Below are 24449 nucleotides of genomic sequence, written 5' to 3'. Positions count from 1 at the left end.
TCTTTCAGTCGCTTTACGTATACGTTGAAATTTCACATCCATTATTGTGAACCACTTCAGGAATGTTGAATTCGTTATTTGACTGGTTGAAATCTACAGGATTTCTGCGAGACGTGTGTGTCTTGTTCTTTAACGTTCCGAATGAAAACAAAGATACCATGCCGTTGTTTACAACTGTGATGACGGGCACTTAACAGGATCAACTAAATGATGGATTTTCAAAAGTATGTGGAAATATTTAAAGCATGATGATGAATGACACAAACTGTGATTGGTTGTTGGACATATCATTCAATGGGCGGGCATTGGCCAATGAAAGACACGAGACTGGTGCGAATTCAACCCTTTAAATGGTTCGGGCAAAATCGTCCCAATACTGTACATTCAGTTCTGGAACTAAAGCAGTGCGTAAGGCCCTAATGATTTTGTTTTCTCTGCTATGGAAATAACCGAGGACCGGCAGCTGTTTAGTTGCCCACATTCTTCAAAGTATCTTCTTCTGTGTTCAACAGTAGCAAAAACTTTATGCAGGTTTAGAAAAACCTGGGTGAATTATGACAGAATTTTTATTTTTTGGGTGAACCATACCTTTAAAGTGACAGGCACATCCATGCTACGAAAGGGATAGGCCTAAAGTTTTAATAAAATTTGGATAGTCTGTTAATATGATATTCCATATATTATCAGAGCTTGATAGACACAATTGTTATATTTTTAAACAGATTAATTAATAGATTATAATTAATGATAGACCGCATTTATTAATTTATCATTATATAAGTTACATTTATACATAATAAATAATCATTTACCAATTTCAAATTACTTTATATAATTATTTTATATGTATTTTATTATAATTATAATAATTGTATTATAATAATATAATCTATTTTATTTTAATATAAAATATTATAATTTTATATTACAATTATTTTTTATTTAGAAACAATTAGGAAATAAATTACATAATAATGTAGTCCTAATTTGAGGAAATGAATAAGATAGATAAATTATTAAATAATTCATCCCATCCAGGTCACAACTGCAGAGCAGTCAAAAAGACAAATATTAATTAATAATAATTATAAATAATCAAATTTAAAATATCAATATTAATGTGTTCTGTTGCAAGTTTACATATTTGAGCATGTTTTCTCATGGTTTATTGTTGAGCTACGAGTCCCTCAATGTTTATGTGTTTCCTTTTGTTGACCTCGTGACCTTATGACTCGTGAATGAGTGTCCCTTATTTTGTATTGCTGAAGGTGGGAACCCTACTGTAGGGCGATAGAAAATACAATTTGTATAGTATAAAAACTATTACGCCTATGTCCCCACGAGGACAGCTGACCAGACTCTGCGTGTGCGCGCGCGCGCGCGTGAGTGTGAAACTTCCGCAAACTCTCTTCGGAGTCCGTCAGTCATCATGTCCAACAATAACGCGAGCAGCAGCAGTGTGGCTGTGGCGCAGAGAGCCGTCAAACAGCTCAGACTAGAGGCCAAAATACGACGAATTAACGTAAGTATGCCAGCTTCAACAATAAATGTGAAAGAGTTTGGGATTTTGGGAGTTTTTGGATGAGTTTAACCTGTTTGATTCACTGCTAGTGCTAACGCTAACTGACAAAACCATTTAAACGAGTTAAGGTAACGTTAAATGTAAATGTAACGTAAATAACATTTTTGACGTCGGAGATGCTTTTCAGTTGTTTTAGACGAGGTTTTTAAACTACCAGAAGAGTATTTAGGCGTAAAATTTAGACAACCTTTAAGAAGTTGTTTCTCTTGCTCATTAATAATGTAAATCTATGTAAACGGACGCTCTATGAGTGATGGTGTCAGATTGCAATACTATTGTACTTCAGTGTGTATTATGTTACTTTGAAGAATACAGTTGTAAATATAAACTTTTTTTGGTTTTTGTTGTTTTTGTGTGCATTAATTATGGTGACCCAGCCTAAAGACCCCCATATGAAAATGCCTCTTTTAAAAAAAAATAATAATAATACTGTGCAGTAAATTTCACTATTATTGCAATTTTTCCCAATGTTATTTTGTCAAAGTAGAGTTAACCTAGCTTTTCAGTTACTGTTACTTTTTACATCCTATAAATTCATCATGCCACTGTTGTATGATAAAAACATATTTACATTTGTTTAATGCTCAGAAGCAATCAGTGAACTCATAGAAAAGCTTATTATAACCATAAATGTAGGGCAAGGTATGTTACGAATACGAATTATGTATCCGCTAAATAAATTTCCAGAACAGAATCCTGATCATTAGATAAGGCAAGGTTCAGAATTCTTGTTTTTAACCCCTCTATAAAATATAGTTGAATAAATATAGTTTAACATGTTGTCTTAATTGTAACTTCTGTAGGTTTCTCAAGCTGCCACAGACCTGAAGAACTTCTGCCTGCAGAACGCCCATAAAGACCCGCTGCTGGTGGGTGTGCCGTCCAGTGACAACCCCTTCCGCCCGCCCAAGTCCTGCGGCCTCCTCTGAACATCTGCTGTCTGATCACATCCAGGTTACAACAGCCTTCTGTCCTTCTAAAGCACCCTACGTGCATTCAGTCAATGCATACGCAATCAAAATGTATCGGGCCGTCAAAGATGTAGATGAGTTTGTTTTTTCATCAGATCTGGAGAAAGTTAACATTGCATCACTTGCTCATCAATGGATCCTCTTGCAGTGAATGGGTGCCATCAGAATGAGAGTCCAAACAACTAATAAACAATCACATTAATCCACAAGCGAAAAACAAACCTATCAAGACATTTTTGCCTTCAAACTGTTGCTTCTGGCAAAAATCTGTGTGCATAAACCATAATATTTTTTCCTCCAGTGAAAAGTAATCTTGCCTGAATCAGGAGAGAAATATGCACAGATCAAGTACCATTCACAAGTATTTCTAAATAAGTGGGTGGATTTTTTCGTGAGCGGATGGACAGCGGATTTTACTTGATAAATCATTATGGATTATGGAATTATATATGCCTTATAGGTGGATTTGTTTCTTACGAACATGCAATTTTTTACTTCACAAGACATTAACTGATGGACTGGAATTTTGACGGCACCCATTCACTACAGAGGATCTATTGGTGAGCAAGTGATGTAATGCTCCATTTTTCAAAACTTGTTACCATTAACAAACTCCCCTACATATTTGGTGGCCCGTTCTCAGTAAATTGGACTACTATTGAAGATTTCTACAATTTCTTCCTAATTGAACTACTCCTTTAAATCTACTAATATCTATATTTTATCTGTTATTTCAGATGCGTTTCAGATGATGTGGCTGTCTTCTGCTGTCTGTTTCTACCTTTACACTACTCCATAAAGACCTCCTGGAGCACTACACACACACAAACACTACTTAGCATAGCAAAAAAAGAAATATTTCTACTGTTCATTTTCTTCATATCTGCAGTTGCTGTCTATTTCTGTGAACTGTATTATGAGTGATGATGACTCTGCTGAATTAACACTGTATGGTACAATCAACTGTAAAACCCATAACTCATCCCATGTTTTGAAAGCAATTTTATGTACCAAACACTATTTTATTTGTAATGCGTATTTTATAAAACAAAAAGACTTCCTTGAAGATTGTATGAAGTTTTCCCTGGTTTATGTGGAAGGAACGAAAGAATTAAACGATTAGAGAGTTTTTCCTATCAGAAATGACATGCCCTTGTTTTATTATAGTCTTTTACTAATTTATGGCCAGCAGGATTGGGTTTGAAGGTGGTTTGTAAACATGCTTTGTGTCCTCAACAACACACACGTGAGACCTCTTCCTTTATCTGAGGCTTATTTGAGGACTAAAGATCTGATGAGTTGAATCAGGTGTGTGTCTGATGAGTGTTGAGGAAACCCTGAGCACCTCCTGAATGAGCAGGTTACATTTAAACCCTTCTTTTCTCCTTTCACTGACTTTATACTAAACTTACTTTTAAAATAAAGTGTTCATTCATCATTAATTGGTTTGTGTTTTGTTGAATGGGCTTTAAAATGCATCTTAAATATTATAATTGAAGTGTTTTGTCTCTGATATGGGTGATTTGTGATCTCAGTTTGCTCTCTAACAGTCTATGTGAACTTTCATTACTAATCTACCTTCTGGGTGAACTTTATTTATTTATTTATTTTATTTTTTGCTCCGGTAAGACATGCTGTATGTAAGTTATCATATTTGCATATTCATATATATTTAGGAAGTGAATTGGTGTAGAAATCCAATTTTGGTAAGTTATTTAATGTTACAAATTTAAGAGTGCACAAAAAAAGGCCAAAAGCCAAGCTTTTCCAAGCTATATTTTTACAACAACTGCCTTTTATTTTATATATTGAAAAGGAAAAGCTGTATATTGCATGAAATGCCAGTGTTTTATGCTGCAGTGATATTCATCATGCTGATGTTACAGTATCTGCAGAGTCTGGGCTTGTGGCACACAAACAGGTTTCGATATCCCCGACATCCCATAAGAGAGCTCGGGTAACTGATCACACACACTGGCAGCATGCTGCAGATGATGCACAGAGTCAGTTTGTGCTGATGCTGTGATTCTGCCTCGGTGTCCTGATGAAAACACTCACAGCTTGTCACACAGGATCTTCAGAGAGGAGCACAGAGACCTCATCCACTCATTACAGGTGCACAAACCCCAAAACTCACACAACCTGTCATCAAATCATCAATGTCTTTACATTCTGCACTGAGCTTCTGACATTACTTATTTTATTTCTTAATTCTCATCACTATATATCACACTTTTTTTTAACTGTCTTTTATGTGTTTTACTGCCTTTTATGAATTTGAAAATGTTAAAATGTTTTAAAAATTGATTTTAAATTATTTAAAACCATTAAGATTAAAAAGTATTATACATAAGATGCAATCTGGATGAGCTCCAGCTGTCCACGAGGGGGCGCAAAATAGCTTAAAAATATTTTAAATAAGACAAAAGCTTTAGAAGAAGCTAAAGCAACACCACCTCAAGAGTTTTCAAGATCTGGGAAATGTATTAAATATTAAAATAATTTACATTTTTATAAATTTGTATAATTTTGTCTTATGTCAAGCTGTAAAATATTGTATCAGGTGGCTAGTGCTATTTGTGAGTCAAAATAGACACTCAAATTGTTTCTGGTTTATCAAAATTATAAACCCTAAATAATTCAGGAATTGTGGAATTAAATTATTTTAACGTTACAAATATTTTGTTGTTGTTATACAAATTATATTACTTTTTAAATTCAAATTCAGAAATGTAAAATGACACTCCTAGTATCAGTAAAAAGAGCTTCTTGGTAACTTAATTTACCTTTTAGTTTCTACAGAACTTCTTCAGTCTTTCTCCTGTCCAGAAAACCTTGCAGTGGAACAGAAAGCACAGTGCTCAGTGACCTATGTACACACACACACACACACATAAGAGATAATATCACACTATAATTCACCTGTGTGTGTGCGTGCGTGCGTGTGTGCAGCCTTACTGAAGCAGCTCTTTCTGTCTCAGTGTCCCACACCATCATCTGAAGGGTCAGAGGTCACGCAAAGATCCCATCAGTCACCTAACATGGACTGGCCCTTTAAGAGCACATGAGAATCAGTGTTTTCAAAGATACATTTTGGAAAAAAGAAATGAAATAAAGGTATGCCATATGTATAGAATAACCCTTGTTTTATATTTTTTCATATTAACATCTCTCATGAATGCACACATCAGATCAATAATTACATTTATTATTTTGTACACTGAAACTGAGACCGGGGCAAGTTGTCACAATGCCTATGTTTACAGTACTATATTTCACTCAGAAGTCCACAAATATATATATTTTACGTTGGTTTAAATTTGTTGATAATATACCTACCCTCAGGCTATCTGAGATGTAGATAAGTTAGTTTCTTCATCAGAAATGTAGCATTACATCATTTGTACATCAATCCCATCTATGTCTTGGATGGCCCGAGGGTGACTACATTTGCAGTAAATGTTCCTATTTAATTGAACTTTGACTTTAAAATAAGAATATTAATTCCACTGTAATATTTTAGCTATAAGATGAGAATATAAGGTTCGTAATGAAAAGCTGAACTGTATTTTCAAAAAACAGCAAGTTTCTCCATATTGTTATTTTTGCAATTATTCAACCCCTTTGACCTGCAAGGCATTTTGCTACGGCGAATACAATTTCATGAAAACAATTTAACAAAGGCATCAGTAAAGTATTAGAGAAGGTTTGTTAATACACTTTTGAGTGATTCTGAGAACGGAACATTGATGAATCATGATCAAATTCTAATTGGCTCTAAACATTCATGTTCACAATTATAAATTGTTTAATTATTCTTTAAAATCACCAATAAACGCTGTCTGTAAGTGTTTAGAAGCTTCTGTCACCTCTCTACTACAGTCTTGGCCCATTCCTCACATGAAGAAGCTTTCAGATCACTGACAATCTTTGGTTTTTACATTGCCACTGCTTTCTTCAAATTCAACCAAATATTTGAAATGAGAATTAATCCTGGAGACTGAACAGATCACTCAAGTACATTCTGTGACTGATCACTGAACCAAGCAGTAGTACATTTGGATGTGTACTTTGGTATGACTGGCCTGCAGGAAAGTCCATTGATCATCAGCTTCAGTTTTTGCACCAAAGGCATCACACTTCTGGTGTGATGGCCTGATACTTCAAAGAATCCATGATTTCCTTCATACAGACATTATTTCCACTTCCTTCTACAGTAAAGAAACCCCATAACAGGACTGATCCACCTCCAAGTTTGAGGATGGAGATGGTGTTCTTCTGATATGAGCTTTGCCTTTTTTGCAGCAGACATACTGCTGATCCATGGGTCCAAAAAGTTCCAGTTTGGTCACATCACTTCATATAACATTCCTCCAGAGCTCCACAGGTCCACACAAATGAATTTTATCAAGTTCAAGTTGTTAAGTTGTTCTTCTTGATCAAGAGTGGTATTTATCAAGATGTCTCAACATGAAGGCCATACTTGTCTAGTGATCTTCTTACACACTGCTTTGAAATGGTTTTCCTCCTTTCATCGGGTCATCGTGAAAGTCTTTGGCTTAACATTGCAGGTTTTTCTCAGTTGCTATGATTAAACATTTTATGATATTGTGCTTTTTCTTCCACACCCTCAAAGGTTTTCTGGTAAAACACACTTTAAGCTAAGCAATAAAGCTGAGAACTGTGTCTCTAGGAACTTTCAATGTCTTGGAAATCTTCAAATAACCTTAGCCTTTCTAAAGTAATATGATATTTATTCTCTTTAGCTTTTGTGAGATCTCTGTTGACATTTTTGCTACTCAACTTCAGCACATGTATGGGCTTACTGTATGTGTAACGGCTCAAGCTAATTCTGTTTTTAATTGAGTTTCTAAAAGCTTAATTGTGTTTTGAGACTGTTTTATTCCCCACCATGCAAATAAGTGATTTAAAACCAGCTATGATGAATAGGGGTTGAATAATTATGACTTAGCAGTATTATTAAAAAATCTTATAATTTTTATAATTATAAGAAAAAAAAAATTTTTTTTAATTTTTTTATCTTATAATCTTATATTACATGATATATTGACAATATCACTTAATACGACAGTGAACTTATAGACGCAATTTGTATTTTATCCTGGATCTTCTGAAATTAGACTGTATTTGTAACTTTACAAATGTATTTGTATTTGTAAAGTAGGCTACTGCAGTCTCTGAGGGGTTGAGTACTTTTGATTGCAACTGTACACACACACACACACACACACACACACACATATACACTACACAAGCAACTCCAGTCCACAGTTTAAAAGTATTTTTGCTTTACTTCAGTCTCCTCTACCAATCGTTTTCGTTTCAGAGGACACTTGGCAAACTCTTCGTGTCCTAATTGGTCTCCTGGCGTGACGTCCGCCCTTTAAACGAACGCGTGCTCAGCGCGTGCTTCACGGTTCTGTCGCACTCTGGCGGATGCCATGGCATTTTCTCTTCTCCACTACATCCTGTCAGCTCATGGATCTATGGAGTCTGGAAATCAGGACTTTCACCCCTGGAAGGATTACATGGGTCTGGCGGACATGATCCGAGGCATGCAGCGGCCAGCAGAGCAGCCAGACGCGGCCGATGACGCCGCCGCCTCCGCCGCGCTCCCGGAGTCTCCAAGCGGCCCGACGCGTGCGCACGGGACCGTGACGACGGAGAACAGAGACCCGGGACACGGCAAGAGCACCCGCAGCAACCCATCCGAGAAGAAGTTCTGCAGCTTCTGCAAACACAACGGAGAGTCCGAGACCGTGTTCACCTCACACTACTTGAAAGACCGCGCCGGGGCCGTGACGTGTCCGTACCTGAGCCAGTACGTGTGTCCCCTGTGCGGAGCCACCGGGGCCAAAGCGCACACCAAGAGATTCTGCCCGCTCGTGGACAAAACCTACAGCTCCGTGTACGCCAAAACAACATGGGGACCCGGACGTTTCTGACCCGCAGAAGACCTGGCCACGGTATACGAGAAGGACGTTTTTTACGAGTGGTTTTAATATTTAAGTTTTAAGCTTTAATTGTTCGATCCATAATGGCTTGTGTGTAAGTTTGCATGCATGTGTGTTTTTTTGGTGTTTGATTTTGCACGTGTCTTCTCTTGTGTGAAGTGGGTTTTTTATTTCTATTCTTTATTATTATTATTTTCACTCTTTTCACTTTGGCTTTAAACAAACTTGTACACAAGCCAGTAGGCTCGCTACAGGTGCAACCACGTGTGAACCAGCTCTTGTTAATATTACTAAAAAAAAAAGTATTTGTGATACTCTGTGGTGAAATATATAAACGCTTTTAATGTTATTTAGCTGTGTTTCTTTAAAGCTGCCTATATTTTGCTTTAATATTTAACAATCTCAATCGTCTGTTTTTATTTCTATTACTACATTTTGGAGAACATGATCATCAGATTTTGTTCCTATGGCATCAGGAAGTTAATGTACATTTGTTTGAAAATATGATGGTTTACTTTGTGACAAAAAAAAAACAAAGTGAACAACAGAAACGTGTTTTGTGAACTTTTGGAAACCTGTGTGTTCATAGCACAGCACTTTTTTTTTTTTTTTTTTTAAACATTACTTCAGAACCAAACACACGCCGCAATAACCAGAAAGATTCACTTTATTTATGCAGAATGTGTTTTGAACAGATATTTGGAGTGATTTATGACTTTAAGGTTATGACCCTTCAGTCTTGGGGGTCACACCTTGTGATTGACAGAATTACGATGTTTACTACTTTGCTTGAACCTCCTTGGTAAAGTGTTAACTTTGGCTCACTGAAACAGAGCAACTCTATGAATGTGCCTTTTACTCAAACAAGTGTAACTGAACAGTTGTAAACCAGTGCCTGCTATCTGAACTCATCAGTGCAAATTATTCTGTGTCTGTTCTTTCGTCAACATTTTCTTTCTGTCCCTCATATGATGCAGTAACATATGTTCAGAATCTGTTATGATGCCTATTTTTCTGAGTGTGGAGTGGAGGTTTTCTGCCTTGTTGTCCAAATCCAATCTGCCTGCGTGCGTCCATCAATAAGTGACTGCAAGAAAACATCAAAATTATGGTTTATGGTCAAAACTGTTCTTTACTGTTATTTAAAAATAAACCTAATGGTGTAAACCACACAATCAGAGTTGTTTCAAGTGCTCAAACTAAAATCCTGACTTACTTCAGAGAGGCAATATCTCTGATTAGGCCACATACAAGCTCCGTGGCATCTTCCAGATCACTGGAGGCTTCAGAGATGGGGAGATCCTCCAAACTGAGAAAACACCTTATGCTGTTATTACAATAAATATTGTGGACCGTAAACACCTGAAATTGAAACAACATCTAGAAACCTAAACAGACCTCCAGTAAGATTCAAAGTCAACGGTTGTCACTCGCCTCACCTCAGAGGGATGTTGTTGAGCTGGGAATCTGTCACCGAGTGCACGGATGAAGGGCTGGACGGATCCGGTTCGGCGGCAGGACTCCCATGAGGCTCGTGAGCATCACTCAGTGCACTTACACAATCCGTAAACGACTGAGGATACAATTCAGTATTAGTAACTTAATGCTGACTTTAAAGGATATGTGAGAGTTTGGGATACCACTGTAAATTCAAAATTAAAATAAAAATACACCAAGTGGTTTTGGTATTTCAAAGGAATATTACACAAATTATATTCTGGCCTTTTTCTCACCCAAAGCTGTTTTAGAAGTCCTATGGACTACTGTTTTGTGCTTTTATGACTTTTCTAGCTCTTAAAAGCACTTCAGAGAAAATTCTGCACTATATCTTCTTGAAATATGGTTTTTAGAGTGATTTGTGAAACCTGATCCTGGAGGGACAGAATCCTTCAGAGTTTGGCTCCAACGAATTTGCATGGACATTAATTAAGTGTCTGAAAATCTTAATCAACTGATTCAGGTGTGTTGATTAGGTTTGGAGCTAAACTCTGCTGGACAGTGGCCCTCCAGGAGCAGGTTTGGACAAGTGTTTGACAAGAATAACTCACTTGCACCTCTTCATTATCACCAGCCGATGGAGCTGCAGGTAAAGACAAACTCGACACGCTGTTGTTCTCCCAGTCTGCCTTGTTCTCAGCTGTGACAGTGGCGGCGACCTGACAAAAGTCTGAAGACTCAGCCTTATCTTCTGTCTCGTGGATTACAGGAGGTGCACTGATGTTCTCATCGGCTGTGATATCCATGAGCTCCACACACTGTTCACTGCTGTGGTCTCCAGTAGAGGCGTTCATGTCACATTCACACGGACTGCACTGCTTCATCTCTTCGCCTCCCATGACGAGTTCTTCAGCAAATTGTTCAGCAACCTCAGAAGCAGATGCAGAGGCTTCATTTGCCTCTTTGGGAACTTCAAGTGAACCATCTATCACAACCTCTTCTTGAGCTGAAACACCAGGTGAGTCTTTGTAAATGTCAGCTAAATCCACAGGCACTTCAGTATCAATCTCAGTTGTGACCTCGCTGCTATCTTCCCTAATGTTGCTTTCAGTCGCATTTTGCTCCATGCATTCAGTTTCATTCTGCTCGAGAGGGTTTAGATCATCAGCATCATCATGGGATGGGATTGCATTATCAGTTTCATGAGTAACGGGCTCCTTTGACATGCATTTGACCAGTATCTGAACTTCACTCCCAGACTGCTCCCGTTCCTCCTGCACTGGGTTATCCTCCGATGCGTGAGAGGTTGTGAAGGAGGGCACTGAAACCTCTGACTCAGTAACTCCCTCTTCTTCAACAGACGTCTGGATATCCTTTTCGAAACCATCACTCGTCATGACCGGCTCTTCGTTAGTGATTTGCCCTGCCTCATTCTCCTGGCTTCCTTCAAACACATTCCCTCTAGTCGGCTGTCCCTTGAGCATCTTCTTCCTATCTCCAAGTCTGCACATTCCCATCCTCTTTCTTATTTTTCTCTTTACTAGAGGATCTGCAGAACTTGCATCTTCAGGCATCTGCATCTGGTCATATGAGGTCTCCGTTACGATCCCTGAAGAACCTAATTGCTCATCCATCTTGGGTTCGGTGGCTGTATACTCCTCATGTGACAACTCTCTCTCGGTTTGATGCTCATCGGATGGTAATTCAGAGTCGCAGTCATCTGGGACCTTCTCAGATTGATGATTTGAATTTCTTGTGATTTCACAATCTTCATCATCTAGCTCTACATTGGGCTTATCTAGATCAATAGCTTCTGTATTCAGAGGTCTAGAGAGTGTGTGCTTGTCGGTTTTGTCGAGTTCTGGGGTCTGTAGTGTGATCGCCGCAGTCTGTTCAGTCTCATGAGAGACCTCAGGTGGATTTGTGCCATTTCCAAGCTCATCGTTCTCATTATGGCTTGTTTTCTCTTCCAAGGAACAACAAGGCTGATGTTCATCCGGCTTGTCTGAGCAGAATGCATCGTGGGAGTCGTTGTTTTCTGACTCTGGTGTCAGAGTCTAGACATTAAGGTAAAGAGTTAAGTGAATCAACCAACAAAAACACAAATATGACAGTACAGTGGCATTAAAGCATATTTTAATTTTCTTTAAAATGTTATGTGATACCATGTAATTCAGAGAGAAATCACCTGTTTGTCATCTTCAGACTGGTTTGTTTCTTCAGTGCTTTTCTGTCGTTTTGCTCTGGGCTGCGTCCTCTTAGGAGGTCTGAACTCTGCTAATAGATATTAAACTGCATCAGCATGTATACTGATGAAATAAACATGTAATCTAGCTCTAATCAAGCTTTTAGTATGAATTGACTGATAATTATGTTTACATGGGTCCAAGGTACCTGTTGTCTTCGATTTTCTTTTGGCCATTGTCTTGTTTTAGTCCAGATTCAACTAAATTTATAAAAGTTAAAACATGTTAATGACACACTTGACTCTTTCCATTTGCAAACTGTAGATGGTTTGTTTAAAATTGTTTTTATACAGTCTTTGGTTAAAATGTATACATATTTCTTCCTTTAACCCAATTTTGTAAAATAAATACTTATAACCAATTATAAATCACTTTATCATATTAAAACAAACCGTTGTAAATGGCACATAATTAATTTAACAGACGCTGTCAAGTCAAATAAACGCGCGAAAGATTCGTGACGCTATTCGTGATATCATATTTTAGTAAACTATTTCTGCATTTTCTCAGAGAAAACCAATTATGACAAGACAAACCATCATAAAGTGTCAAATATGGTTTAAAACTTCAATACATCGACAGGCTGGCGGTTGAACTACAGATCCTGCTGCGGGGCGTCGTTCCCGCGTGCCGTAAAGCGAGAGCCTCTGTCGTTGCTATGGGAAACCTGACGAAAAGCAGGAAGTGCTGGAGCTACATTGACAGCAGTGTAGATTTGTGTTTATCTCTGTGTTTATGACACTCTAGTGCAAAAACTTCATGACAGATAGCTTGTTCTTCTCAACGGAACAAATATATAACACTTAACCCGCCGTCGGATGAACATTTGACCAAGGTATCGCGTTCAGATTATTAGTAACAGAGTCTGATGTGAGAATTAACCTCCTTGCTAGCAGAGACATTGACTGAATTAGTTGTTACTTTATGATTTATATTGTAAATGAGCTGATATTTATTTTATGGCTTCGTTGCGCTTTGCCTCCAACAGTTCTGGTGCAAAGTCAGCCAAAGATGTGCTTTGGATTAACCTGTTTAACTTGTAAACACTAACGCTAGCATGTTAAACACTGTGAAAACATTCGCTATCGAGCTTATAGTCAGTTAATGTAAGGTGACGCAGCTCTGGGAGAATTATTAAACTATTAAATATGTATATTAGGCCGTTGATTATGTCTATATATTGATTATGCAAACACAGACGTCATTTTTCACGTAATGAGCTAGGAATGCGCTATGACGTCACTCAGTTTCTGGTGTGGTCGGTTGTGGTGTCACTGAAAGGCTGAAGCAGTGGCTGTTTGTAGTATTATAAATGCATTATTATTTTTCTCACTCCAGGTTTGAAGGACCTGTGGAGAAAATGAGTCGGAGCCGGAACCCTCCGCAGAAGGGCCAGGGGGCCGCCAGGGCCAAACAGGTAATGATACTGTGGCCAGAATCACATGAAGAATTTATGTATTTATTTTGTCTTATTATTTATACCATGTTTAATGATTTGTGGTGATGTAAGGACTTTTCCAAATATTTAGTGCATTTACACTGCATTCACATATAGAGTGCCACACATTAGATTATTAAATGCTTTTGAATCTATAAATCAGTTTTGAGGGTTATTATTTCAAGTTAAAACTAAAACCTATTAAAAATTGTCACTTGAATTAATATCAAAAGTATATATTTATTATTCATTATAGTTGCAAATGCCACATTTCTAACTGTCCTTTACTTTAAAGTGGCCATATGACGCCTTTTTAGAGATCATTATTTTGTGTAACAGAATATTTTGACATGCTTCAACACTGTGTTACTAAAACCGCACCTTCTTTCTTTGCATGAACTTTTGGGTGGCATTATGCAAATATTTCTACATCATGACGTAGACATGTGGGGGCGTGTTTGAATGAGCCAATTTAGGGGCGCGTGGCAGAGTCTTAACTTTGATAAAGAATATCTCTTTGGATTTGAGACTTTGGTCTTTGCAACTTTACAGATCTTGTTCATGCACCAGGAGCTTGAAACACTCAAAAGAGAAAGAAAAAAACTGAAATTGCATCATATGACCCCTTTAACCTGAATTACCATCATAAAGTGATAAAATAAAAATTGAAAGGAAAAATGTTAAAACATTTATAAACATATTAAGTGAATGTATGTGCATAAAATGCTTTTGAATTTGCAACAGTTCATATGTAATGTTCAAACAAACTATAAACATTTAGGCATATTTACATGTATACACAAAGAATGACACGCAACAAAATGACAAAAACAATAATAATGTAATTCAAAATATTGTTAAAAACTGAAATAATATCTCAGTGATACAATAATAACCGCGTCTGTCCGTCCTCACGTGTATCAGATGGGACTGCTGCTGGATTTGGCTCCTGACGGCGGTCTGGATGACTCCGGAGGAAATGATGAGGATCTGGAGGCGGAGCTTCTGGCACTGATGGGAGGAGGAGGGAGGAGCGGTCCAGCCGGCAAGAGACCCGGAGGAAAAGGTTGTCGTCTACCAACAGCAAGCCAAACCTTGATCCTTTAGCATTTTTCCTAATCTCTCTGTCTGTTTTGTTCTCATGTAGCTCCGGTGCCCATGGAGGACATCGAGCGGATGGCAGCGCTTTGTATGAAAGACCTGGACGAGGACGGAGATGACGATGGCGATTTGGAGAACGATGCTGATCTCTTGGTAGGACACAACCCTTCTTGTCTTTCTTTACATCACTACAGGCCACACATCAGATGAGATCCTTCTCTCAGGAACAGCTTTTGATTGACAATGTTTTATGTGTTTCAGGCCGAGTTGAATGATGTGCTGGAAGACGATGAGGAGCAAGTGGTCAGGAAACCTCCTCCATCACCAGTGCCTCCTCAACGCTCCAGTGCAGCGCCCACATCCCAGAATGCACCTGCCAGCCTGGAGGCTCGCCTACAAGAGCGCTTGGACATGTACCAAACGGCCATCACCAACGCCAAGGCCTCGGGGGAGACCAGCAAAGCACGGCGATACGACCGCGGACTGAAGGTGGGACATCTCCAAGACTAGAGCTCCACACACATCGACTGTTTGATGGGAGATGATAATGTTTAGAGCAGGGGTCTTCAGCCCCTCTGTCCTGCAGAGTTTAGCTGCAAGCCTAATAAAACACACCAGAGACAGATGATTAAGCTCCTCGAGACGGGAGCCGGGCTGAAGACCTCTGTCTTAGAGAGCAGGCTGGCTGATGTGAAGGTGATATACAACAATTACTGCTCTTTATATGACACATATCTCACTAAAACAATTAGAAATACATTATTTCAAAAACATATCAATTTGAAGAAAAAAAGAATCCATAAGATAAGTCATTTATACTGTATTTGATAGAGTATATTTGTCTGAGGATTTCCGTTTTCCTGTTTTCAGACTCTACAGTCCATGCTGACGTCAGTTAAAAAGGGGAAGCCCATCAGTGAAGATGAGATTCCTCCTCCTGTGGCCACTGGGGGAAACCCCTCCGCTGCTCCTCAGGCCGAGCCAATCACAGAGCTAGAGAAACCAGCTCCAGCAAACACGCCACCGCAGACGGCCAACGTCAAGCCAGTCGCTCCGTCCAAACCTCAGCTGCTACAGCCTCCACCACAGAGAGTGACGGCCATGACACCCGATACACCCGCCATATCACCCCTCACACCCGGCCAGCCCAACACACAGCACTCGGGTACACACACACACACCACACACACTCACACAGACACACACACTAACACTCTCACACTCTCTCTCACACACACACTCACACTCTCTCTCTCTCTCTCTCTCTCTCTCTCTCACACACACACACACACTCTCTCATTAACTGTCACTGTGAAGCTGTGGTGTGTTTGTGTGTGTCTCAGAGCTCAAAGCCGGTGTATTAAGCAGACAGAGAGAGTATAAGCTGGCAGCGTTAAAGGCCAAGCAGAGCGGAAACACTGAACAAGCCAAACAACTCTACCAAGTGTCCAAGGTGAGGGAGTTTCTCCAGATCATGATCATCAGGTCCAATCTGGGTCACTATCATTTCTCTGTTGCCCTATGCATTTTATGTTCAGTAAGATTCAAAAGTTTGCGGGCTGTACTATTTATTTTGAAAGATATTAATAAATTTGTTCAGCAAGAATGCATTTAAGTGATCAAAAGGGACAGTAAAGACCAGGGTTATTACAGATAAACTGGATATTATAAATGAACTAAAATAAAAATTTGAATTAGAGGAAAAAAATTACATTTGTTACTTAAAGTTAAGTGAGATAAAATATAAAAACCTAAACTTATTGTACTTCAGCTAGTTGCCTAAGTATGAAGCACCTCAACTGATTTCAAGAGTGATAAAAATAATAAACATTTTTGAGCATCCAATCAGCATATGATAATTGTTTCTGAATGAGCATGTGACACTGAAGACTGGAGGAATGATGCTGAAAATAAAGACCACAGCAACAAGTTACATTATTAACCAGAACAGACTTATTTGAAAGAAATCCATATTGAGCTCAAACGTCTGAACAGAAGTGTAGGTTTGTAGATTTATCTGGCTACACAGCACTAGATCATCCATCATCTGAACGTCCCCTCACTCTCCGTCTCTCTCTTCTTCTCAGAGACTGGACTCGGTGGTGGAGAGTGTTGACCGAGGGGAGTTCGTGGACCTCAGCTCACTGCCGCCCCCTCCAGGTACAGCTCTACCTCACAGCTCTCCTCTCCGCTCACTTCAGTCTGGTTCTGATGAAAGTGTGTGTCTTTCAGGAGATGTTGAAGTGCCACGCTCTGACCCTCCTCAGCTGTCCTCCAAACCAGCCGCCCCTCCTGCTGCACCCGCTGCTGCCCCAGACACAGGTGAGAGCGTGTGTGTGTGTGTGTGTGTGTGTGTGAGACATCCCACTCACACGCATCAGTTACATGTGTGTGTGTGTGTGTGTTTCAGCTCTTTCTGCTCCCCGGAGCGTCGCCGAGGCCTTACAGCAGCGCATGGACAAATACAGAGAAGCTGCAGAGAGCGCCAAGAGCAAAGGAGACGAGCGCAAGGCACGCATGCACCAGCGCATTATCAAGGTAACACACGTGAAGACTCGCTTCAAGAAGAGCAGGTGCTGTTTCATTAACCTCTCTTGTGTGTGTGTGTGTGTGTGTGTGTGTGTGTTCTTGACCTCAGCAATATCAAGACGCCATTAAAGCTCATAAAGCGGGACGGCCGGTGAATTTGGCAGAACTTCCTGTTCCTCCAGGTAACGCTGGTTTACTTGTTCCTAGCGAGAGCCAAACGTCTGACAAATGTCTTCACAAATATAGAAAAACATCCTGAATGTGCCTCACCAGTGGAAAATGTTAAAATATAGATGTATTAAACCATATAATGTGTTAAATAAAATCTCTATATAAATCTGCAGGTGTTTGTAAATGTTAGAGAAGATGAGCGTCTCTAATGCTCACCAAGACTGTGTTCATTTGTTAAAATAAAAAACACTGATACCTAACAGCAGTGTGCATTTATAATTATCTAATTTAATTAATATGTAAAACAGAGACAGTGTAGTTATGGTTGTGGTTTCTGCACAGAATTAAATAGTCTCACTTTTTCTCTTGCAATCTATAGTTTACTTCTCATTATTCTGTGTATTTTTTTTCTTGTTTTGGATTAAAAATAAAAAAAGGGTAATTGTGATTTTAGTTTCTCCCCATTCAGAATTAGTTCTTAGAGTCTCATAGTAGATGGTTTGTGCGCCTCAGTTTTGACTGTGTTAATGTTTGTGCGTGTAGGTTGTCCTCCACTGCAGGGCACTGAGGGCGGCGAGCAGAACTTTATGGGCGTCCTGGAGACCGCTATGAAGCTGGCCAATCAGGACGCAGATGCAGATGCAGACGCAGATGAGGAACCACAGAAGGTAGAGTCAGAGTTCAGCAGCGCCTCTAGAATCTGTGCGTGGGTCTGGTTCTTCATCTCTGTGTCTGTGTAGCCATCAGCTCAGCCTGCCGTTCAGAAATCCAGAGCTCCCGCTCCTCCGAAAGCCTCGTCCGCTGCAGCGACGCCCACCGGCTCCACTAACACCCCCAAACTAGGAGGAAAAGGTAGGTGTGCTGATATAGGGACATTAACGTGTCCGCACCACTGTGTGACGTCGTCTGTGTGGTTGTGCAGCCCAGCAGCAGCTGGATTTCCTGACCATACGCCGACAGCAGTTCGTGAAGGCCGCGCTGCGCTCTAAAGAGATGAAGGACATGCAGGGAGCCGCTCAGCACCTGAGGAACGCTAAAGGACTCGAGCCCATGATCACTGCCGCCAAGGCCGGACTTCCTGTGGACATCAGCAAGGTTTGTGAATCACTGAGGCACAGTAAATGAGTCAGAATTGGTTCTGGAGGGTCAACGCCTTTGACTGAAAGAGACAAGTTGAAAGTATAACTCCAAAGTGATCAGATGTGTGTGTAAAGAGTGTGTTTTATGTCTGGTGTCCAGGTGCCGGCCGCTCCGGTCAGTGAGGACGACTACAGACTGTCTCATTCCCGCTCGTCCGCTCTGTCTCCGCGCTCACTCGAGCAGTACACTCAGCTGATGGCACAGCTCAAACAGCAGCACGAGGTTATTACACAGATCTGATCCAAACACATGCTTTATCAACTGTCTATGTGACCTTCTAACGCTTGTTTCCAGAAATGCCTGGCGTACTCGCAGCAGTTCACTCATATGGGGAACGTAGCAGAAACCGCCAGGTGGGTTTTCTTTTATTATATATAGAAAACATGGTCAGGTAAGAAGAATCTCCAGGTGTTGTTTTGAGCGATGAGTCTACACTGCTGGTTAAAAGTTTGTTTGTTTTCAGCGAATATGCATTTAAATTTGATCAAAAGTGCCAGTTATTATTTCTATTTCTAATAAATGCTGTTCTTTTGAACTTTCTATTCTTCAAAGAATCCTTAAGGAAAATGTATAAAACAGTTTTCAGCATTGATGATAATCAGAAATCATGAGCAGCAGATCAGTATATTAGATTGATTTCTGAAGGATTGTGTGACACTGAAGAATATTCAGCTTTGATCACAGAAATAAACTACATTTGACAATATAGTCACATAGAATTATTTTAAATTGTTATATTTTACGATATTACAGTTTTACTGAATTTTTGATCAAATATACGCAGCCCCAAACCTTTGAATCATAGTGTATGAATCAAAACAGACACATTTGATCATATTGACCTAAACAAGCACTAAAAATGCCATTTTAAAAGAATCTTATTTTTTATGAAATGTGTTTTATAGTACTGATTTTTCTTTTTTTTTTATGTATTAATGGTGTATAAAATATTAATTAAAATATATAATATTTATTAGAATCTAAGCTCTAACCATAAATACTAACATATATGAAATCTAGCCTTAAAGTGTATTTGTTTGTGAGTTGTTAGATTTTGCCTAAATTGTAAAGACTATATGTCGTCACATGGATATTAAAACCTGAAATGAACTGATTCATAATCAGTTCATAAACAGCTGATTCATAAACAGTAAATGGTACATAAAAAAAAGAAAAAATGCTGAGGGTTTGCTTTAAAGATTGCTGCTGAGCAAAGGTCTAAATGGAAAAAGCCCCCACGATAGAAAATATGTATGTTTGTGTGTGTGTAGGTTTGAGAAGCTGGCTGAGGAATGCATGAGTAATATTGAAGTGCTGAAGAAAGCTCATGCTAAAGGAAGATCAGTTCCTAAATACCACACAGAGGAGCGCACCTTCAACTCTGTCAAGTGAGACAACACACACACACAGCCTGTCAGTGCAGTGATCCTGCAGATTCACTGATGTCTTCATCTGTGTTTAGGATCTTTCCTAACCTGACGTCCAGTGAGATGGTGCTGACCATCGTGAAAGGAATCAACCTGCCCACTCCTCCAGGTGTGTGTGTGTGTGTGTGTGTGTGTCATAACGCTGTAAACAGATGGTCACTGAAATACACTACCATTGAAAAGTTAGAAATGTATTTATTTCTTTCCAAAAAAGTTTCCAGATTCCAACCTTTTGAACATCAGTGTCTATATTTAATACAAAACAATGAGATTCTGCCACAGAATGCTGTGAATGTTATTTCTTTGTTTTCTCAAGGAGTCTCAGCCAACGATCTGGACGCGAGTGTGCGCTTTGAGTTCCCGTTCCCCAGCGCCGTACGCAACACTCACACACTCTTCTACACACACACACACACACACACTACTGGCATCTAACTGTGTGTTTGTTCCTTAGGAAGAAGCTCAGAGAGACAAAACCAGTACTGTGAGGAACACCAACTGCCCAGGTACACACACACACACACACACACACACACACGATCTGTGGTGGCAGTAGCTGACAGTCTGTGTGTGTTTCAGAGTTTAAGGAGCAGTTCAAGCTGAACATCAAGCGAGATCACAGAGGCTTTAAGAGAGTGGTTCAGGCCAAAGGCATCAAGTTTGAGATCGTACACAAAGGGTGAGACTCTTAATCATCACTGACAGTGAGTCTGACAATAACACGCCCAGATCACATTCACCCCAGAAGAAATGACCTTACTAATGTGTTTAATATTGAAAATTAAGAATAAAATCTTTAAAAACAGGCAATTGTGTCTTTAAATCTCACAATTTAGAATTTTGTGATGTATTCTGATCTCACAGTTCTGATGTTTTTTCCCCAAAATTCTGAGTTTCATAAGCAGTGCGTCTAATAATCGTGTGTGTGCATGTGTGTGTATGTGTGTGTGTGCGTCCGCAGCGGTCTCTTCAAGACAGATAAAGTGGTGGGAAGTGCTCAGATGAAGCTAGAAGCTCTTGAGAACCAGTGTGAGATCAGAGAGATCATTGATGTGAGCGGTTCACTCAAACTCACACACACGTGTCACATGCAGACGAGCGCTGGTGTCCCATGAGGCTGTGCTGCCGTTGCAGGTGTTGGACGGACGCAAGGCGACGGGAGGAAAGCTGGAGGTGCGAGTGAAGATCCGCGAGCCGCTGTCTGGAGTTCAGCTGCAGCCGGTGACAGAGAAGTGGCTCGTCATCGACCCGCTCACACCCTCACCAGAGAAGGACAGAGAGCGAGAGAAGGACAGAGAGAGGGAGAAGGACAGGGAGAGGGAGACAAGCAGGGAAAAGGATCGGGTATGAGATGACAATGAGTGTCGATTACATTACACACAGGATCTTGTAGACAAGAAGAGTTGGACAGAATCCACATAAAGCGTTTTATTTCCAGCAGGCTCCTTTGGATCCGAGATCCAAACCTAGGAACGATCACGACAGGAACTCTAAACCAAGGTAACATGATAGCTGATCGTTCAGCACTGGTGTCCTGTGTTTAACACCTGTCTCTGGTTGTTTCAGCTCGTCTCCTCCGCAGTATAAGATGCACAGCTTCGGTCTGCTTCACCACGACAAAGAGAGGCTGGAGTGGAAGGTGTGTGTCAGTGACAGGATCGAGCTGTTGACTGGATCTAGAGTGTGTCAGGAGTCATTGTGTGTGTCTCTTTAGATCAACGAGTATAAGAAGAACAGACGAGACCCGTCAGAGCTGATCAAGCAGCACATGGACGTGTGTCAGAGACTGCAGTGGCAGAAATCATACCTGGAGAAACATCCGGCAGCACTCACAGGTACCACAGGACATAAGATACTCTGAACTACACTGCACTACAGTTCACTTCAAAAGAGTCCGGACAGGGGTTCATCTCTTTATAGTCAACAGAGAATCCTGACAGAAATGTTTATTGAGCAGCAAATCAGTTCTGAAGATCACGTGACACTGAAAACTGGAGGAATGGTGCTGAAAATACAGCTGTGCATCACATGAATGAATTAACTTTTAATATATTTTATAATAGGAAAGTCATTTTAAATTGAATCAAACTGTATCAATTGAAGGCAGACTTGGTGAACAGAAGAGACTTCCAAACACTAGTTTTAAGAGAAAACCACCCAAAACCCTAACCATAAACTGCACTAAAATAAGAGATTTGTTTTGTTACGAATGAGAGCATAAAATGCTGCATGTGGACTGACTGATGATTCAAATGAACCTTCTTCATAAACTGATTCACTCCCCAGTGCTACATCTTAAGAGTACACCGGGTCATCAGTAATGTACTGTATCTCTCTGTCTGTTTCTCAGAATATGAAAATGTGCTGCGGAAGTTTGTTCACGGTCTGTCAGATTCAGTTAAAACGTTTTCCAGCCAAGGCAACAGGGTGAGCTAACCACACACACACACACGCACACACAAACACAGCACTGATGAGCTGTGAGGTGTCTGGTTTTATCTTGAGATTACTGAAGTATAATGGGCTGTGAATGTCTCTTCATGTTGACATGAAACACTCGTGCAGTTGCTCAGATGTTTCAGCAGAAGCTGGATGTCACTTTTATCAAGTCGTTTCAACATTTTGAAATCAGTTGTTTAGATTCAAGCTAAAGAGCTGTTCTGGTTTCTCAGGACGCAGCAAAAGACACCCTGGGACGGCTGAAGATCGTGGAGAACGAGGTGAATAATAAAGCCTTCTGTCTCTGCTTCAGTCGCTTCTTCATGTGAACTCACTGTGGTCTTCTTCACTGTCTCTCTCTCACAGCTGGAGTCAGTCAGGAAAAAACGGGCCATCAGAGAGTGACACGACTGTCTGCTTCTGAAATCATGAGAATAGAAATGAATCCTGACAGATATAAAAGAGCTGCAGAGGGAAGCACACACACACACACACACACACACGTATGCAATTAAGCACCTTTGACATTGCTGCTCTTCATTACTCTGCGGTCCAGACCATCAAAACTTTCCTCAGTTTGACGTCTGAATGTTTCGAGGGAGATCAAACTGATCTCAGCTCATGCTAAAATAATCACCAGTCAAACACTAAAGCAGAAATCTCACAAAACACATCAACATTTAGAAAAAGAGATAAAAAAAAATCTGTTATAAAATAAAATAATAAAAGGGAATATTAGGAATAAGTTGATTTTATATATATATATACATTAATTTGTGAGATTTCCCCAAGTGTTGCGGTGTGTGTGTGTGTGTGTGTGTGTGTGTGTATCACATAAATGAAATAAGGGTTATCAGAGAACAGGATTACAGACGGTCATTCACTCCCTCTGACAGTTGTATGTACCTAACACTACAAAAGAGAAATAGTTATTTTATTTGAATCCAGTTTTGTGTCTGTCTTCTGTCTGATATGGCTCTTCCTAACCTCTCTTTCACATATAAACGCTGTTAATCCGCCGTCTTTACAGTAGTCTGTGTCCTCCAGTATTCCCAGATTAGGATAATGCCACTGCACTGCTGTGATATGGGAATAATCTTAGCACTCCAGGGAAGATGTTCAAGTGTGTGTTAGAAGGAGCAGATGCTGATAATATCCCACAATCCTGGATTATCCGCACCCCGCTGCTTCGGGGCTGTTTCGGGTGTGTTTCGGGTGTGTAGCTGTGTGTGTTCTGGGTCTGTTTGGTTTGATAAGGTGGAATGAGAGGTTTTGTATCCGGGTGATTTTGGTCATTCATATGCTAAGATCAGCAAGTTTCTAGGGAAGCTGTCGCCTCTTCTTCTGTTTCTTCTTGTCTGTTTCAGAGTCCGAGAGCATCTGCTTTAACCCCTGACTGACACAGTCCAAACCTCTTGTTGTTTGTGTAGAGAAGATCTCCGCATGTGCAACAGTCAGCCATTATATCAACCGTTTGGTTGCGTTTTTTTTCTTTTATTCGGCACACGATCACCTCTTAGGATGCTGTCTGAACCGTTAGCCTTCATCATCCTCGTTCACTCCAGCATGTACAGATCAGGTTCATTAGGGTCTCTGAAGGCAATCACTGCTAATGTATTAATGTATGTACTGATTTCCTGACGATGGGTCTATTATTTAAAGCTGCATTAATTTGTTAATGTGTCTATGGTGAAGGATATGATAATGCCTAATGTAATCATTAAAAATTAAAGATGACATAAAAATTTTGATTCTGTTATCATTCTCTCATTCTTGTGTTGTTTAAAGTCATTTACTTTTTTTATGCTTAAGTGATACAAAAGGAGATGTTTAGCAGAATGTCCTGGCTGCTCTAAAAACTGAAAGCGAATGGGGACTGGGACTGTTATGCTCGAGAAACAACAAAAGCAAAGACAACTAAAAATAATGACTTTATTCAACAATTCTTCTCCAAATCAGGTCATCTTAAAATCGTGGTTGAACCACTGCTGTC

General features: G+C 39.9%; 4 protein-coding genes across 4 annotated transcripts; 3 read left to right on the top strand and 1 right to left on the bottom strand.

The window, feature by feature from the left end:
* Positions 1 to 1392: 1392 nt before the first annotated feature.
* LOC113074008 (guanine nucleotide-binding protein G(I)/G(S)/G(O) subunit gamma-5-like) lies at positions 1393 to 3405 on the top strand. The gene is made up of 3 exons (XM_026246718.1): positions 1393 to 1522; positions 2386 to 2536; positions 3291 to 3405. The coding sequence occupies exons 1-2, from the start codon at positions 1430 to 1432 to the stop codon at positions 2509 to 2511; spliced, it is 219 nt and encodes a 72-aa protein (XP_026102503.1). The 5' UTR covers positions 1393 to 1429; the 3' UTR covers positions 2512 to 2536; positions 3291 to 3405.
* A 4596-nt stretch (positions 3406 to 8001) lies between these two features.
* LOC113074022 (nanos homolog 3-like) lies at positions 8002 to 8666 on the top strand. Its single transcript, XM_026246732.1, has one exon. It carries the CDS (start codon positions 8016 to 8018, stop codon positions 8517 to 8519), a length of 504 nt encoding a protein of 167 aa, XP_026102517.1. The 5' UTR covers positions 8002 to 8015; the 3' UTR covers positions 8520 to 8666.
* Positions 8667 to 8926: 260 nt separating this feature from the next.
* Positions 8927 to 12387, bottom strand: LOC113074013 (uncharacterized). The gene is made up of 6 exons (XM_026246720.1): positions 12360 to 12387; positions 12154 to 12239; positions 10577 to 12022; positions 9968 to 10101; positions 9745 to 9837; positions 8927 to 9615 (listed from the first exon to the last, which is right to left on the bottom strand). Exons 1-6 carry the CDS (start codon positions 12385 to 12387, stop codon positions 9516 to 9518), a joined length of 1887 nt encoding a protein of 628 aa, XP_026102505.1. The 3' UTR covers positions 8927 to 9515.
* A 472-nt stretch (positions 12388 to 12859) lies between these two features.
* Positions 12860 to 23081, top strand: LOC113074007 (coiled-coil and C2 domain-containing protein 1A-like). Its single transcript, XM_026246717.1, has 29 exons — positions 12860 to 13046; positions 13550 to 13628; positions 14574 to 14715; positions 14797 to 14903; positions 15012 to 15239; positions 15621 to 15915; positions 16094 to 16203; positions 16838 to 16910; positions 16983 to 17072; positions 17161 to 17288; positions 17389 to 17461; positions 17994 to 18118; positions 18191 to 18302; positions 18373 to 18545; positions 18690 to 18812; positions 18885 to 18943; positions 19862 to 19978; positions 20053 to 20126; positions 20334 to 20392; positions 20472 to 20523; positions 20597 to 20696; positions 20979 to 21069; positions 21152 to 21361; positions 21456 to 21517; positions 21584 to 21656; positions 21732 to 21852; positions 22368 to 22444; positions 22690 to 22737; positions 22823 to 23081. Exons 2-29 carry the CDS (start codon positions 13572 to 13574, stop codon positions 22859 to 22861), a joined length of 3018 nt encoding a protein of 1005 aa, XP_026102502.1. The 5' UTR covers positions 12860 to 13046; positions 13550 to 13571; the 3' UTR covers positions 22862 to 23081.
* Positions 23082 to 24449: the final 1368 nt, after the last annotated feature.

This window comes from Carassius auratus, unplaced genomic scaffold (genome assembly GCF_003368295.1).
Source record: "Carassius auratus strain Wakin unplaced genomic scaffold, ASM336829v1 scaf_tig00013464, whole genome shotgun sequence".
Classification (NCBI taxonomy): domain Eukaryota; kingdom Metazoa; phylum Chordata; class Actinopteri; order Cypriniformes; family Cyprinidae; genus Carassius; species Carassius auratus.
This window is presented reverse-complemented; position numbering and strand designations above follow the sequence as displayed.

What these genes read in the sequence shown, in the direction of transcription:
- LOC113074008 (XM_026246718.1), top strand. Translation starts at nt 1,430, where the DNA reads ATGTCCAACAATAACGCGAGCAGCAGCAGTGTGGCTGTGGCGCAGAGA. An exon ending in CCAAAATACGACGAATTAAC is followed by an intron (nt 1,523 to 2,385) that starts GTAAGTATGCCA and finishes TAACTTCTGTAG; the next exon opens with GTTTCTCAAGCTGCCACAGA.
- LOC113074022 (XM_026246732.1), top strand. Translation starts at nt 8,016, where the DNA reads ATGGCATTTTCTCTTCTCCACTACATCCTGTCAGCTCATGGATCTATG.
- LOC113074013 (XM_026246720.1), bottom strand. Translation starts at nt 12,387, where the DNA reads ATGGCCAAAAGAAAATCGAAGACAACAG. An exon ending in CTCAACAACATCCCTCTGAG is followed by an intron (nt 9,838 to 9,967) that starts GTGAGGCGAGTG and finishes GTGTTTTCTCAG; the next exon opens with TTTGGAGGATCTCCCCATCT. An exon ending in AGAGATATTGCCTCTCTGAA is followed by an intron (nt 9,616 to 9,744) that starts GTAAGTCAGGAT and finishes GTTTTCTTGCAG; the next exon opens with TCACTTATTGATGGACGCAC.
- LOC113074007 (XM_026246717.1), top strand. Translation starts at nt 13,572, where the DNA reads ATGAGTCGGAGCCGGAACCCTCCGCAGAAGGGCCAGGGGGCCGCCAGG. An exon ending in AGAACGATGCTGATCTCTTG is followed by an intron (nt 14,904 to 15,011) that starts GTAGGACACAAC and finishes TATGTGTTTCAG; the next exon opens with GCCGAGTTGAATGATGTGCT. An exon ending in GATACGACCGCGGACTGAAG is followed by an intron (nt 15,240 to 15,620) that starts GTGGGACATCTC and finishes TCCTGTTTTCAG; the next exon opens with ACTCTACAGTCCATGCTGAC.